We start from the raw sequence: 11,602 nt of genomic DNA, 5'->3' as shown, positions 1-11,602 counted from the left end.
CTCTGTATTCCTATTTCATTATTCCACGAATATTCGTTAGTGTTTCTCAGAACTTTCTCCTTTACCATTCCTCCCCTCACCCTGTGGTCAGACTCTTGTCTCCTCCCTCTGGCTCCTCCCTCTTCCACCCCTCCCTTATTTCTCTCACCAGTTGCCCCGGGTAGCCTGGGAGAAGCACCCACTCAGACCCTGACCTGACCTCCATCACACACCCAGGTGTGGAGCCTCCGGGCAACTTGAGCCCCACCACCATGAGCTCTTCTCTCGGGGCAGGGGGCAGAGCCGTTCTGGGCCTCCTGGCCCTCCTCTGGGCCCTCGTGGTTCCAGGTGAGTCTCTGCGGCTTCCCCGTGGGCCGGGCGGGATGCATCCGGAGGCTGCGGACTCAACCTGCCCTCATCTCATCCCTTGCAGGCATCCAGCAGGAGATCAGGGTGTTCCAGCGGTCCGTGATGGTGGGGCACGCGGGTGGAGCTATCACTATGCCCTGTCAGATCAGTAAGTCTGTGGATTACGTCCACTGGTTCCGCCAACTGGAGGGCCAGGCCCCTGAGAGGCTTCTCTATCTAGCCTTGTCCAAGCGGGATGTGCAGTGGGATTCGGTCCTAAGAGGTGATAAAGTCAACGCGGCCCGCGGCACAGATGGCAAGAGCTGCACCATGTCCTTGAGGAAGCTGGCGAAGAGCGACGAAGGACTGTACTACTGTGCTACCTGGGAATCGGCACAGCAGTGTGCGCAGCCCCGGGATCTGCACAAAAAGCGCTGAGACCCACTGCTCTCCCAGTCCTGGCAACTGCCACCGCCTCCAGGTCCCTTAGGTTGCCTTGGGGAGATCTCTCAGCTTCCTGATGACTCCCCCCACTCTAGGGCTTCTGCAAATAAAATCTGATGGGAGCTGAAGCTGACCCAGGTAAAAAGCTGTGCAGGTGGCAGGGACTTTTCCAAAGATTGTCCAGTTCAGCTTGTCTGGAGCATTTGGAGGAGAATCTGGGCTGCTCAATCCACTAGCTACTCAACACATCCAGCTACTGAGCCCTTGAAATGTATTTAGTTCAAGAGTCCACGCTGAAATGGGCTGTATGTCTACAACACAAGCTATATATTGAAGATAGTTGCAGAAAAAAAAAAGTGGAATATCTCTTTAATTATTTTTATATTGACTTATTGTTGAAATATTTTGGACATCTTGGACTAAGTAAAAATAGTCCTAACATTCATTTTTTTAATGCAGAAGCCAAAACATTTTCATCTATGGCTTGAATTGGTGACTCACATTTATTTCTAACGGACAGCTCTGGTATTGACTGAAAATATAAAAATCTGACCATTTCCCTTGAAGGATGCACAGACAAAATGTCACATAAATGATTTCAAGGGTGAAGGACAGTCTAGATCTGCCACAAAATGTTTGAAAGCTGAGCCTGGAAGTATATGCCTGATCCCAGTCTCTAAGTTGTTCACCCATTGTTAACATTTTGCGGGGGAAGAGACAGCAGTTAGAAGCCCAGGAAACAATATTGGCAATGTCTCAGTGTGCTCCTCTATTGGCACGCCTGGCACTCATGAGTTTGAGTTGATAAAAATCCTCATGGTGATGCAGTTAACCCTGGATGAGACATCAGGTTCTCTGCTTTACACTTCTCTCTATTGTTGTTGTTTTCTTTTAATTTAATTTCTTTTCATTGAAGTATACTTCACAATAGCCCAACCATGCAAACAACCTAAACTTCCATCAACAAATGAATGAATAAAGAAGATGTGGTGCATATACACAATGGAATACTACTCAGTCATAAAAAAGAATAAAATAATGCCATTTGCAGCAACATGAATACAACCAGAGATTATCATTCTAAGTGAAATAAGTTAAAAACAGAAAGACAGATACCCTTTTATATCACATATATGTGGAATCTGAAATATGGCACAAATGAACCCATCTATGAAACAGAAACAGACTCAGGGGCACAGAGAACAGACATGCGATTGCCAAGGGGAAGGAAGGTCAGGGAGGGAAGGACTGGAGCTTGGGATTAGCAGATGCAAACTATTATATACAGATTGGATTGGCAAAAAGGTCATATTGTATAGCATAGGGAGCTATATTCAATATCCTGTTATACACGTCTCCTTGAATGTCACCACATATGGAATTTTGAGTGAATCTCTGGCTACTCTGCTCTCTTCTATAAAATGAGGGGGTTGAACAGCTAAAAGTATATGCCTCTGATCTCTGTATTTGTAGGAAAATCACACAAATCACTTATCACTATATTCACTACCTTCTTATGAAAAGAAGAAGAAAAAACAAAGAAAGCCTGTGTCACTGATTCTTCAAGCCCAAAACAGGAAAGCCCCTGATGCTGTATGAGGGAGAGAAAGAAAATCTTTTTGAAGTTTAAGCTGAATTTAGACCTTTTCAAGTGGAAATTCAAAGTTTATGTACAGCTTACTAGCAATGGTAAAACAATTAATAAAAGATTCCTAAACTCATTGTCTACCTCCCTGAGCTCTCATTTTGCAGTTAGAAATGTATAATTCATATATGCTTTCCTTCTGAAAGAGCCCAACCCTTCACTGAAGGCCTAATTCAAAGCTAAGATCCCCCAGTGTGTGTTAGAAGAGGTGGAGCTAAAGGGGACAGAAACTTACTCTAGCTCTGTATCACGTTCGTTTAGTTCATCTTTCTAATACAACTCTTTCCTGTTCTTGCAGTCACACCAATGCCAGACTCTACAGAGAGTGAATTTTTTGAACTGGTGACAATGTGGCCAACAAGAAGAACCAGCTCATCACCCATGTCCTTACAGAGCTATTAATACGTGGTCCACAGTCCCCAGGAAGGGACAGCCCAGTGCCTCTGCTGTGAACCTCAACTATGGCGTGAACCCTATTCTCACCCCTCACTGACTCTGGCTTTTCCCTTATGAGCTCTGTGACCTTGAGCAAGATCTTCACGCTTTTAGGCATCAGTTTTCTCAGGTCTAAAGCAGAATATAACCATTCCAAAATGTCTCTCTCTTGGAAATATACCACTTAATGTCAGTTGCAACTTCCACGGTGATAGATTAGCTCTTTTCTGCATGAAAATCCTACTGAGACATATTTAGAAACCTAGAGTATATCTTTATTGGGTGATCTTGTTTTCAGGGTAATCACTGCCAGGATGAAAGAAACGGTCCCAAGACTGTCACTTACTTTGGGAAGCACTTCAGCTAGTCTGTCTCTCTCCAAGTGAGGGATGTAGGATGGCAAAGGCGTGGCTGTGCGTTGTGCTGATGCCCCAGGTCGTGTTCATTGAGGGCAGTGTGATAGAGTAGAAGAGTAATAGATTTTTACTAATTTTTTAAAAACTTTATTGATATATAGTTATTAATTTTTGAATCAAACTTTTCTGACATTAATTTTCCATACCTCTTTGGAACAGGAAATATAGGACATTTACAGTCAGCTCCTTCCTTGCTCACGTTAGGTGTGAGATGGGTGGGGATCTCCCTGAAGGACAAAGATGGGTGTGGCTGCCCCACAGCCTTGACCATGAAGCTCCATCACAGAGTGCATACTGGGAGGCAAGGCTGAGATCTCTAGCACCCCTGATAGAAAGTTGTTCTGTCAGGAAATACCAATGATATCATTTAAGTCAAGGAAGTAAGGGGATGCAAAAGGTGTACCCCAGTCCACATTAGGTCCCCTCAGTGGTATCTCTGTGACCTGCCTCCTTCCAAAAAGAGAAGGAGCAGAGAGGAAGGAGATACAGGTCATGGATCTACTGAACTCCTGTGTTATATCTGGATTGTGCTATGCATCTTCCCTATAATGATGTGAGACATAGGTGTTCTTACTACATTTTCAGAGTTAGAACACTGAGTGTTAGATAGCAAATAAATCAAGCAGGTAATAGGCAAAATTAGAATTAAAATCACTTTGTTGTATACTTGAAACTGACAGAACATTGTTAATCAACTATATTCCAAAAGGAACAAAAAATTGTTTTTAAAAGAATGAAAAGCAGTATTGAATGATTCTGTGTTCCCTTCTGTAGCACACTGTGGGCACTTGGTATTACAGAAATATTTGCATTCCAGCTCTATCATTTTCTACATGATCATCCATCCTTATGTTACATCCCCATCTGTGGAGACTTGTTTCTTGGCTCAAAATACCATCATTTACATAAAAGGAGCTAAGGAGTGTAACTGGTTTTGAAAATACAGTTTAAACACTATATTAAAGAATTACAGATTTATTTTAACATTTTTCTTTTGTACCAATAATATCGATCATATAGATTTATCTCTGTAGGGAAGGCACTATGCTTGATGGAGTAAGGGATTTAACAATGATAGGGTGGGTCTGGAGCAGATGTGGAGAAATCAGGGTCAGTCCTGTCTCTGTCCTGGCAAATGGACAGCTTATCTGTGATCAGAGGAGCATTCGGTTGCTTCTGGCAATTTCTTTTTCTCTTTATCCAATTGAGTGGCTTAAGATTACAGAACAGTCTGGAAGACATTTCTTCTTTCATCATAAGAGAACTGGCCTTAGCTCTCAAATTTTAGTTTAAATAAGGAATCTATAATTTCAAGGAAAATAGTATTCTACAAATTTCTTCTTTTATCCTATGAAAGATAATAAGTCATCACAGAACTTGTATTCTCATTTCTAATTATATGGTAAAGAATCATGTTGCCTGTCACTAATTATTACAGAAATGCAAATCAAAGCAATGAAGATTCACCTCACACTGGTCAGAATGTATCATTAAAAAGTCTACATATAACAAATGCTAGAGAGATGGTGAAGAAAAGGAACCCTCTTACACTGTTGATGGGAATGTACATTGCTGCAGACACTGTGGAGAACATTATGGAGGTTCCTTAAAAAACTAAAAATAGAATTGCCATATGATCCAGCAATCTCACTCCTAGGCATATATCTGGACAAAACTATAATTCAAAAAGATGTATGCACTCAAATTTCATAGCACCAATATTTACAATAGCCAAAACATGGAACCTACCTAATGTCCACTGACAGATGAATGGATAAAGAAGAGGTGGTATTATATACACAGTGGAATACTCTTCAGCCCTAAAAAAAGAGTTAAATAACACCATTCACAGTGACATGAATGGGTGTAGAGATGCTATGCTAAATGAAGTCAGACAGAGTAACACAAACACCGTGTGATATCACTTACATGTGAAATCTAAAATATGACACAGATGAACTTATTTACAAAACAGAAACAGACTCACAGACATAGAAAACAAGCTTACAGCTCCCAAAAGTGAAAGGGGCGGGAAACGGATAGATTAGGAGTTTGGGATTAGCAGATACAAACTATTATATATAAAATATATAAACAACAAGGTCCTACTGTAGAGCATCAGATCAGATCAGATCAGATCAGTCGCTCAGTCGTGTCCAACTCTTTGTGACCCCACCCCATGAACCGCAACACACCAGGCCTCCCTGTCCATCACCAACCCCCAGAGTTCACTCAGACTCATGTCCATCGAGTCAGTGATGCCATCCAGCCATCTCATCCTCTGTCGTCCCCTTCTCCTCCTGCCCCAATCCCTCCCAGCATCAGAGTCTTTTCCAATGAGTCAACTCTACCCATGAGGGGGCCAAAGTACTGGAGTTTCAGCTTCACCATCATTCCTTCCAAAGAAATCCCAGGGCTGATCTCCTTCAGAATGGACTGGTTGGATCTCCTTGCAGTGCAAGGGACTCTCAAGAGTCTTCTCCAGTACCACAGTTCAAAAGCATCAATTCTTCGGCACTCAGCCTTCTTCACAGTCCAACTCTCACATCCATACATGACCACAGGAAAAACCATAGCCTTGACTAGACGGACCTTTGTTGGCAAAGTAATGTCTCTGCTTTGGAATATGCTATCTAGGTTGGTCATAACTTTCCTTCCAAGGTGTAAGCGTCTTTTAATTTCATGGCTGCAGTCACCATCTGCAGTGATTTTGGAGCCCAAAAAAAAGAAAGTCTGACACTGTTTCCACTGTTTCCCCATCTATTTCCCATGAAGTGATGGGACCGGATGCCATGATCTTCATTTTCTGAATGTTGAGCTTTAAGCCAACTTTTTTTACTCTCCACTTTCACTTTCATCAAGAGGCTTTTTAGTTCCTCTTCACTTTCTGCCATAAGGGTGGTGTCATCTGTATATCTGAGGTTATTGATATTTCTCCCAGCAATCTTGATTCCAGCTTGTGTTTCTTCCATCCAGCATTTCTCATGATGTACTCAGCATATAAGTTAAATAAGCAGGGTGACAATATACAGCTTTGACGTACTCCTTTTCCTATTTGGAACCAGTCTGTTGTTCCATGTCCAATTCTAACTGTTGCTTCCTGACCTGCATACAAATTTCTCAAGAGGCAGGTCAGATGGTCTGGTATTCCCATTTCTTTCAGAATTTCCCACAGTTTATTGTGATCCACACAGTCAAAGGCTTTGGCATACAGGGAACTATATTTAATACCCTGTATTAAACATATTGGAAAAGAATATGTATATATATATATCAGTCAGTTCAGTTCAGTCGCTCAGTCGTGGCCGACTCTTTTTGACCTCATGAATCGCAGCACGCCAGGCCTCCCTGTCCATCACCAACTCCCGGAGTTCACCCAAACTCATGTCCATCAAGTCGGTGATGCCATCCAGCCATCTCATCGTCTGTCGTCCCCTTCTCCTCCTGCCCCCAATCCCTCCCAGCATCAGAGTCTTTTCCAATGAGACAACTCTTTGCATGAGGTGGCCAAAGTATTGGAGTTTCAGCTTTAGCATCAGTCCTTCCAAAGAACACCCAGGACTGATCTCCTTTAGAATGGACTGGTTGGCTCTCCTTGCAGTATGTATGTATAATTGAATCACTTTGTTGTAAATGGTCTATTAAGTGACAAACACTTTTCTGAATTTTCTTTTCTCTATTGTTTAAGATAAAAAAAATGTTCTCCTTTCTCCAATAATTTGCAAAATCTGTATTACTGCTTTTCATTTTAGAAACTAACAACATTGTAAGTCAACAATACTCTCCCTCCCCCAAAAACACATTTATGTTACTCGATGAATGGAGAACTTTGTCCACATTGCTCAAGTACACTTGAATTGGTAAATTTGCATTTTCAGTTACTGAAGAGTTTCCTCCTTTCAGAAATATATTCCCAAATCACTAACTGAGCAGCCCTGGTGTTTGTGAGAACGGAAGAGCTTTTCCTTTGATGTGAACTCCAAGAAGTTTCAACACAGATGAACACCTGGAAATTTAAAAAAAATTCTTAATTCTTTGAATACTCTTCCTGGAAATATGGGAAAGCAGAACAGGTGGTTAACCTACTACTGTCTTCTTTTCCTGCTTTTATCCTTTTCATTTTTAATCAGTATTGTCAATGATTAGTCCACCATGGAAAACAGATATTTGGGCCCATTGATCTGAGGAAAACTTATAAAATATCAGATGCCATAAAACCCATCATCAAGGACTTCCAAAAGAACTCAGAAGGTCAAATTGCCAGCCCAAAATTGTTAAACTGCTAGTCACTCCATGAAGGTAGGAGAAGGCTGAGATCATGGTAGGAGCCTGAACCAGTATGACAGCTCAGGTTGGAAGATGTTTGGAGAAGGAACTAAGCTCATAGTAGCTCCCTGTGGTAAGTAACTTTTTCTATTTTTACCTTAATCATGAAAGACTGATAGATGCTTTTCAGAAAAAAAAAAAAAAAAAACTTACAATCCCCCTTATCTGACTGCCACACTTGGCCTCAGCACACGAACAGCAATTTTGCAGCTAGTGGTCACTGTATATGGATGTACACGGAAACAAAACTACTTCCTGTTTGTAAGCCACTGAAATTCATCTTTTAGAATACACACACACACACAAACACACACACACAAACACACACACATGCACAATAGACTCAGGCTGGATATTAAACTATTTTAAGGACCATATCTGTTTCATTGTTTCAATATACTTACACCATTACCATAATATGTCATTATGTCAGTAAAGTTGTTGGCAAAGTTTATGTCAGTAAAGGAATGTACAAAAAAAATCCTTAATGAACTAAGTCATCCTTATTCAGAAATGTGGGACTCTGACGTAGTTTTCATTCTTCACCAATGTATACCTTTAAGGAAAATGTTTTAAAAATCCACATTATAAAAATATGGCTATGTAATCACAACCATGTTCTTTAAATTTTGATTTGAAACCACTCGGGGTGGGACACACAATGTGGTGTGAATAGCACTGCAAAGTCTGAAAATTGCACTATCTGGACCTGCCCGGCGAGAGCATTCCATGACTGGGCCTATGCCCGGCTGACAAAAAACTCAGCACACTCCACAGTATTAAACACTGCCTGAAGTCCATAACATGATATTCCAAATGCGCAGGAAATAATCCCAAAGTCCTTACCTTATAGAACCAGGAACATCACAACATGGTAACATAGAATCGTCAGTTACCAGACGCCAATCCTGAGATAGCGCAGAGGTGGAATCACAGAAAATTTAAAGTAGTTAGGCTGATCATGAGAGAAAATGGAAAGAGAGGGAGAGAGAGAGAAGTCAAATCAATAAGAAATAAAAATAGAGAACTAGAAAAGGAAAGGCAGGTAGTAGAGATGGGCGAGAAGAGAGACAGAAAGTGACAGAAATAGAGACGAGGAAGGAAATTGTAAAACAGAGGAGCGATAAAGAGAAAGAGAGGGAAGAAAGTTAGAGCTGGAAAAAAAGAGGGTGTGGGGTAGCAATCGGAAATCGAGAAGATCTGTGCACAGAGATGGACTAACAGAGGGAGGTAGAGAAATAGAATGGTAGAGAAAAAACTGGTCAAGAGGAGAGCTGTACAGCAGTTGGGAGAGCTGTCTAAACACATGACATAATGAGGGGCCATATAATGGGATTACTTGCACATATATATGTGTATAATATATGTGTATATATATACACACACACCACAGGTACTTGATTCTTCTATTGATGGGCACTTGGCTTGTTCCCGTGCCTTGGCTGTTCTATTAAACAGTGAACATAAGGGTGCAGGCATCTCTTAGTGTTTTTGTTTTCTACGGATAAACACTCAGAAGTGGAATTGCTGGATCATGTGGTAGTTTCATTTTTAACCTTTAGGGGAAACTCCATACCGTTTTTCATAGCGACTACACCAATTTACATCCCCACCAACAGTGCACAAAGGTTCTATTTTCTGCCCATCTTCAACATGTTATTTCTAGCCTTGTCAGTAATAGCCATTCTGACATGGGTGAGGTGATATCTCATTGTAGTTTTGATTTGCATGTCCCTGAATTTCAGAAAAAATATATGTTTTTAGTTTGTCTGTTCCAGCTATTGTGAGGCTCCTTATTTTTTCATGAAATCTGGACACTCTGTATGAGGCAGCCTTTTACTTGAGGATGAACATGAATCCTCTCTCCAATAGATTTATAACACATGCACACACACGAACACACATCCATTTAATTTTAAGGACAGTCAAATGTAGACCGACATAATCAATCTTACTTTCTTATAATAAAGCAGGTTCAGTTCTTATTGGATTCTCTGGTTGTTGGCTCCGAGTTTGCTTACAGGGGTAAAAGGAAAGGTAGTTCAGGGAAGGAATATAAAGATGTCACCAGACAAGACCATGGCAGCAGCATAAACACTGAAATGCTGGACTACAGGGAACTTAGCCCCTGCTCACTTAGGACTGCTCACTCCACGAGGCAACAGGCAAGCTTGGTCCATGGCTTTCCTCGCCTCAGTTCGCATTTGATCCATCTGCTTGCAGTTCTGAGTTCTCAGTGCTCAGGCCTCTCCTCTCCTGTGGGGGAGATGGCAGCTCCCAGCCTGCCACAGGAGAGGCCTCAAGAAAGGGTTGGTGCAGAGAGGCGAGGCTCCTCCCCAGGCCTCCCCCAGCACCCACCCACTCTGGGATCAGCCCGGTGGTCTTTAAGAGAGATCCTCCCTGACTTCTCTGCCATCACATCTGCTCAGAATCCCAGTCTAGCTCACTGCTGGGGCAGGATGCGGGCCCCAGCATTGCTTCTGGTTGTCCTGGCTCCCGGTAAGTGTGTTGCCTGGATGCTCTTGGAATTTTTCTATATTATGTGGCAATGTGTGTGTGTGTGTGGGGGGGGGCGGGGTAGGGGTGGGCGTGCGGGGGGGAGTGGGGGCGGGTTGTGGGGAAGAGGGTCATACTAAGAAATTAGTGGTTCCTCTTCCTCATTATGTTTTGTTGCTTTTCCCATTGCAGTCATGCAGGTATCTTCCGACTTGATGTTAATCACTAGTAATACTGGGGAGACTGCTTCCTTCCCTTGTGATCTTACACAAGGGGCCACCTATATCCACTTGTACAAACATGAGGAGGGAACGGCCCCCCGACGTCTTTTATACTACGACAGCTCCAACTCAAAGGCTGTGCTTGAATCAGGAATCAGTGGAACAAAATACCATGTCTATAAGAGCACAGGGAGGAGGTATACATTTAGAATCATAAATCTGCAAGCAAGTGATTCCGGCATATACTACTGTGCTATCTGGGATAAGCACGTTGGTTCAAACTTCCTGTACACTGCACTGGAAATTTTGCTTGTGGCTGCAAATCACAGCCCTGATATCAGCAGCTGCTTCACTTCTACCGCCAATTTCTTTTTACTCTAAACAAAGAAAAACCCAGAACTCAATGCCCATGAATCAAACTTTATATTTGATGGCCACCTTCTACCTCCCTACTATAGCCATAGTTTTCCTAAAAACAGGCCTCCATCTCCAGTCTGTAGGCAAGCAGTGTGGCAGGCAGCATATTCTCAGATCTCCCAGAAGCTGGTAGAGTTCATATTATTTTCTCTTTAAAACAGACAGAGAACCTAGAATTATCTGTGAGGGGAGATATTTAGGAGAGGAAAATGGAAAGGCTAGATAATACTGAACCATTCACCTGATGAGAAAATGGCTGGGAATAGAGCATCTTTATCATCCAGGAGTATGAAGAATGAGAAATGATGGAATGAAAACTCGGACTTCTTGAACCTCAAGCTGGTATCCAATTTATCTTTTGGACAAACTGGTATCTCTCTCACATAATCAACGAGGGCATGGTTGATCTAGTGAAAATGTAGGGGGAAAAGTGATTGTTTTAGGTGTTGGTGGTTGGTGGTTTAGTCACTAAGTTGTGTCCAACTCTTGAGACTCCTTGGACTGTAGCTTGCCAGGCTCCTCTGTCCACGGCAAGAATTCTCCAGGCAAGAATATTGGAGTGGGTTGCCATTTCCTTCTCCAGGGGATCTTCCAGACCCAGGAATTGAACCCAGGTCTCCTGCATTATTGCAGGTAGATTCTTTACCGACTGAGCTACGAGAGAAGCCCCGTTGTTGTATTCTACTTATACCCTCTGTTGAAGTTCAGCCCACAACCAGAACTGTCTTCAACATGTAAAGCCAAAGCTTCTTTCTACCCCCAGTCCCTACCATTAACAAGGCCAAGTGCCAAACTAGAATGAGACTTATCAGATCATAATTTTCTCAATAATTAAAATTAAAGAACACTTTGGGTGAACAATCAAAGAATGGTAT

General features: G+C 42.2%; 1 gene segment (V, D, J or C); it reads left to right on the top strand.

Annotated features, from left to right (window-relative positions):
* The first annotated feature begins 251 nt into the window (after positions 1–251).
* LOC129658550 (T cell receptor gamma constant 2-like) overlaps positions 252–11,602 on the top strand; it is a 32,730-nt gene continuing 21,379 nt past the window's right edge. Inside the window, 3 exon segments of the C gene segment in view lie at positions 252–327; positions 413–730; positions 7,619–7,666. Coding sequence covers positions 252–327; positions 413–730; positions 7,619–7,666 — 442 coding nt within the window.

This window comes from Bubalus kerabau, chromosome 8, assembly GCF_029407905.1.
Source record: "Bubalus kerabau isolate K-KA32 ecotype Philippines breed swamp buffalo chromosome 8, PCC_UOA_SB_1v2, whole genome shotgun sequence".
NCBI lineage: Eukaryota > Metazoa > Chordata > Mammalia > Artiodactyla > Bovidae > Bubalus > Bubalus kerabau.
This window is presented reverse-complemented; position numbering and strand designations above follow the sequence as displayed.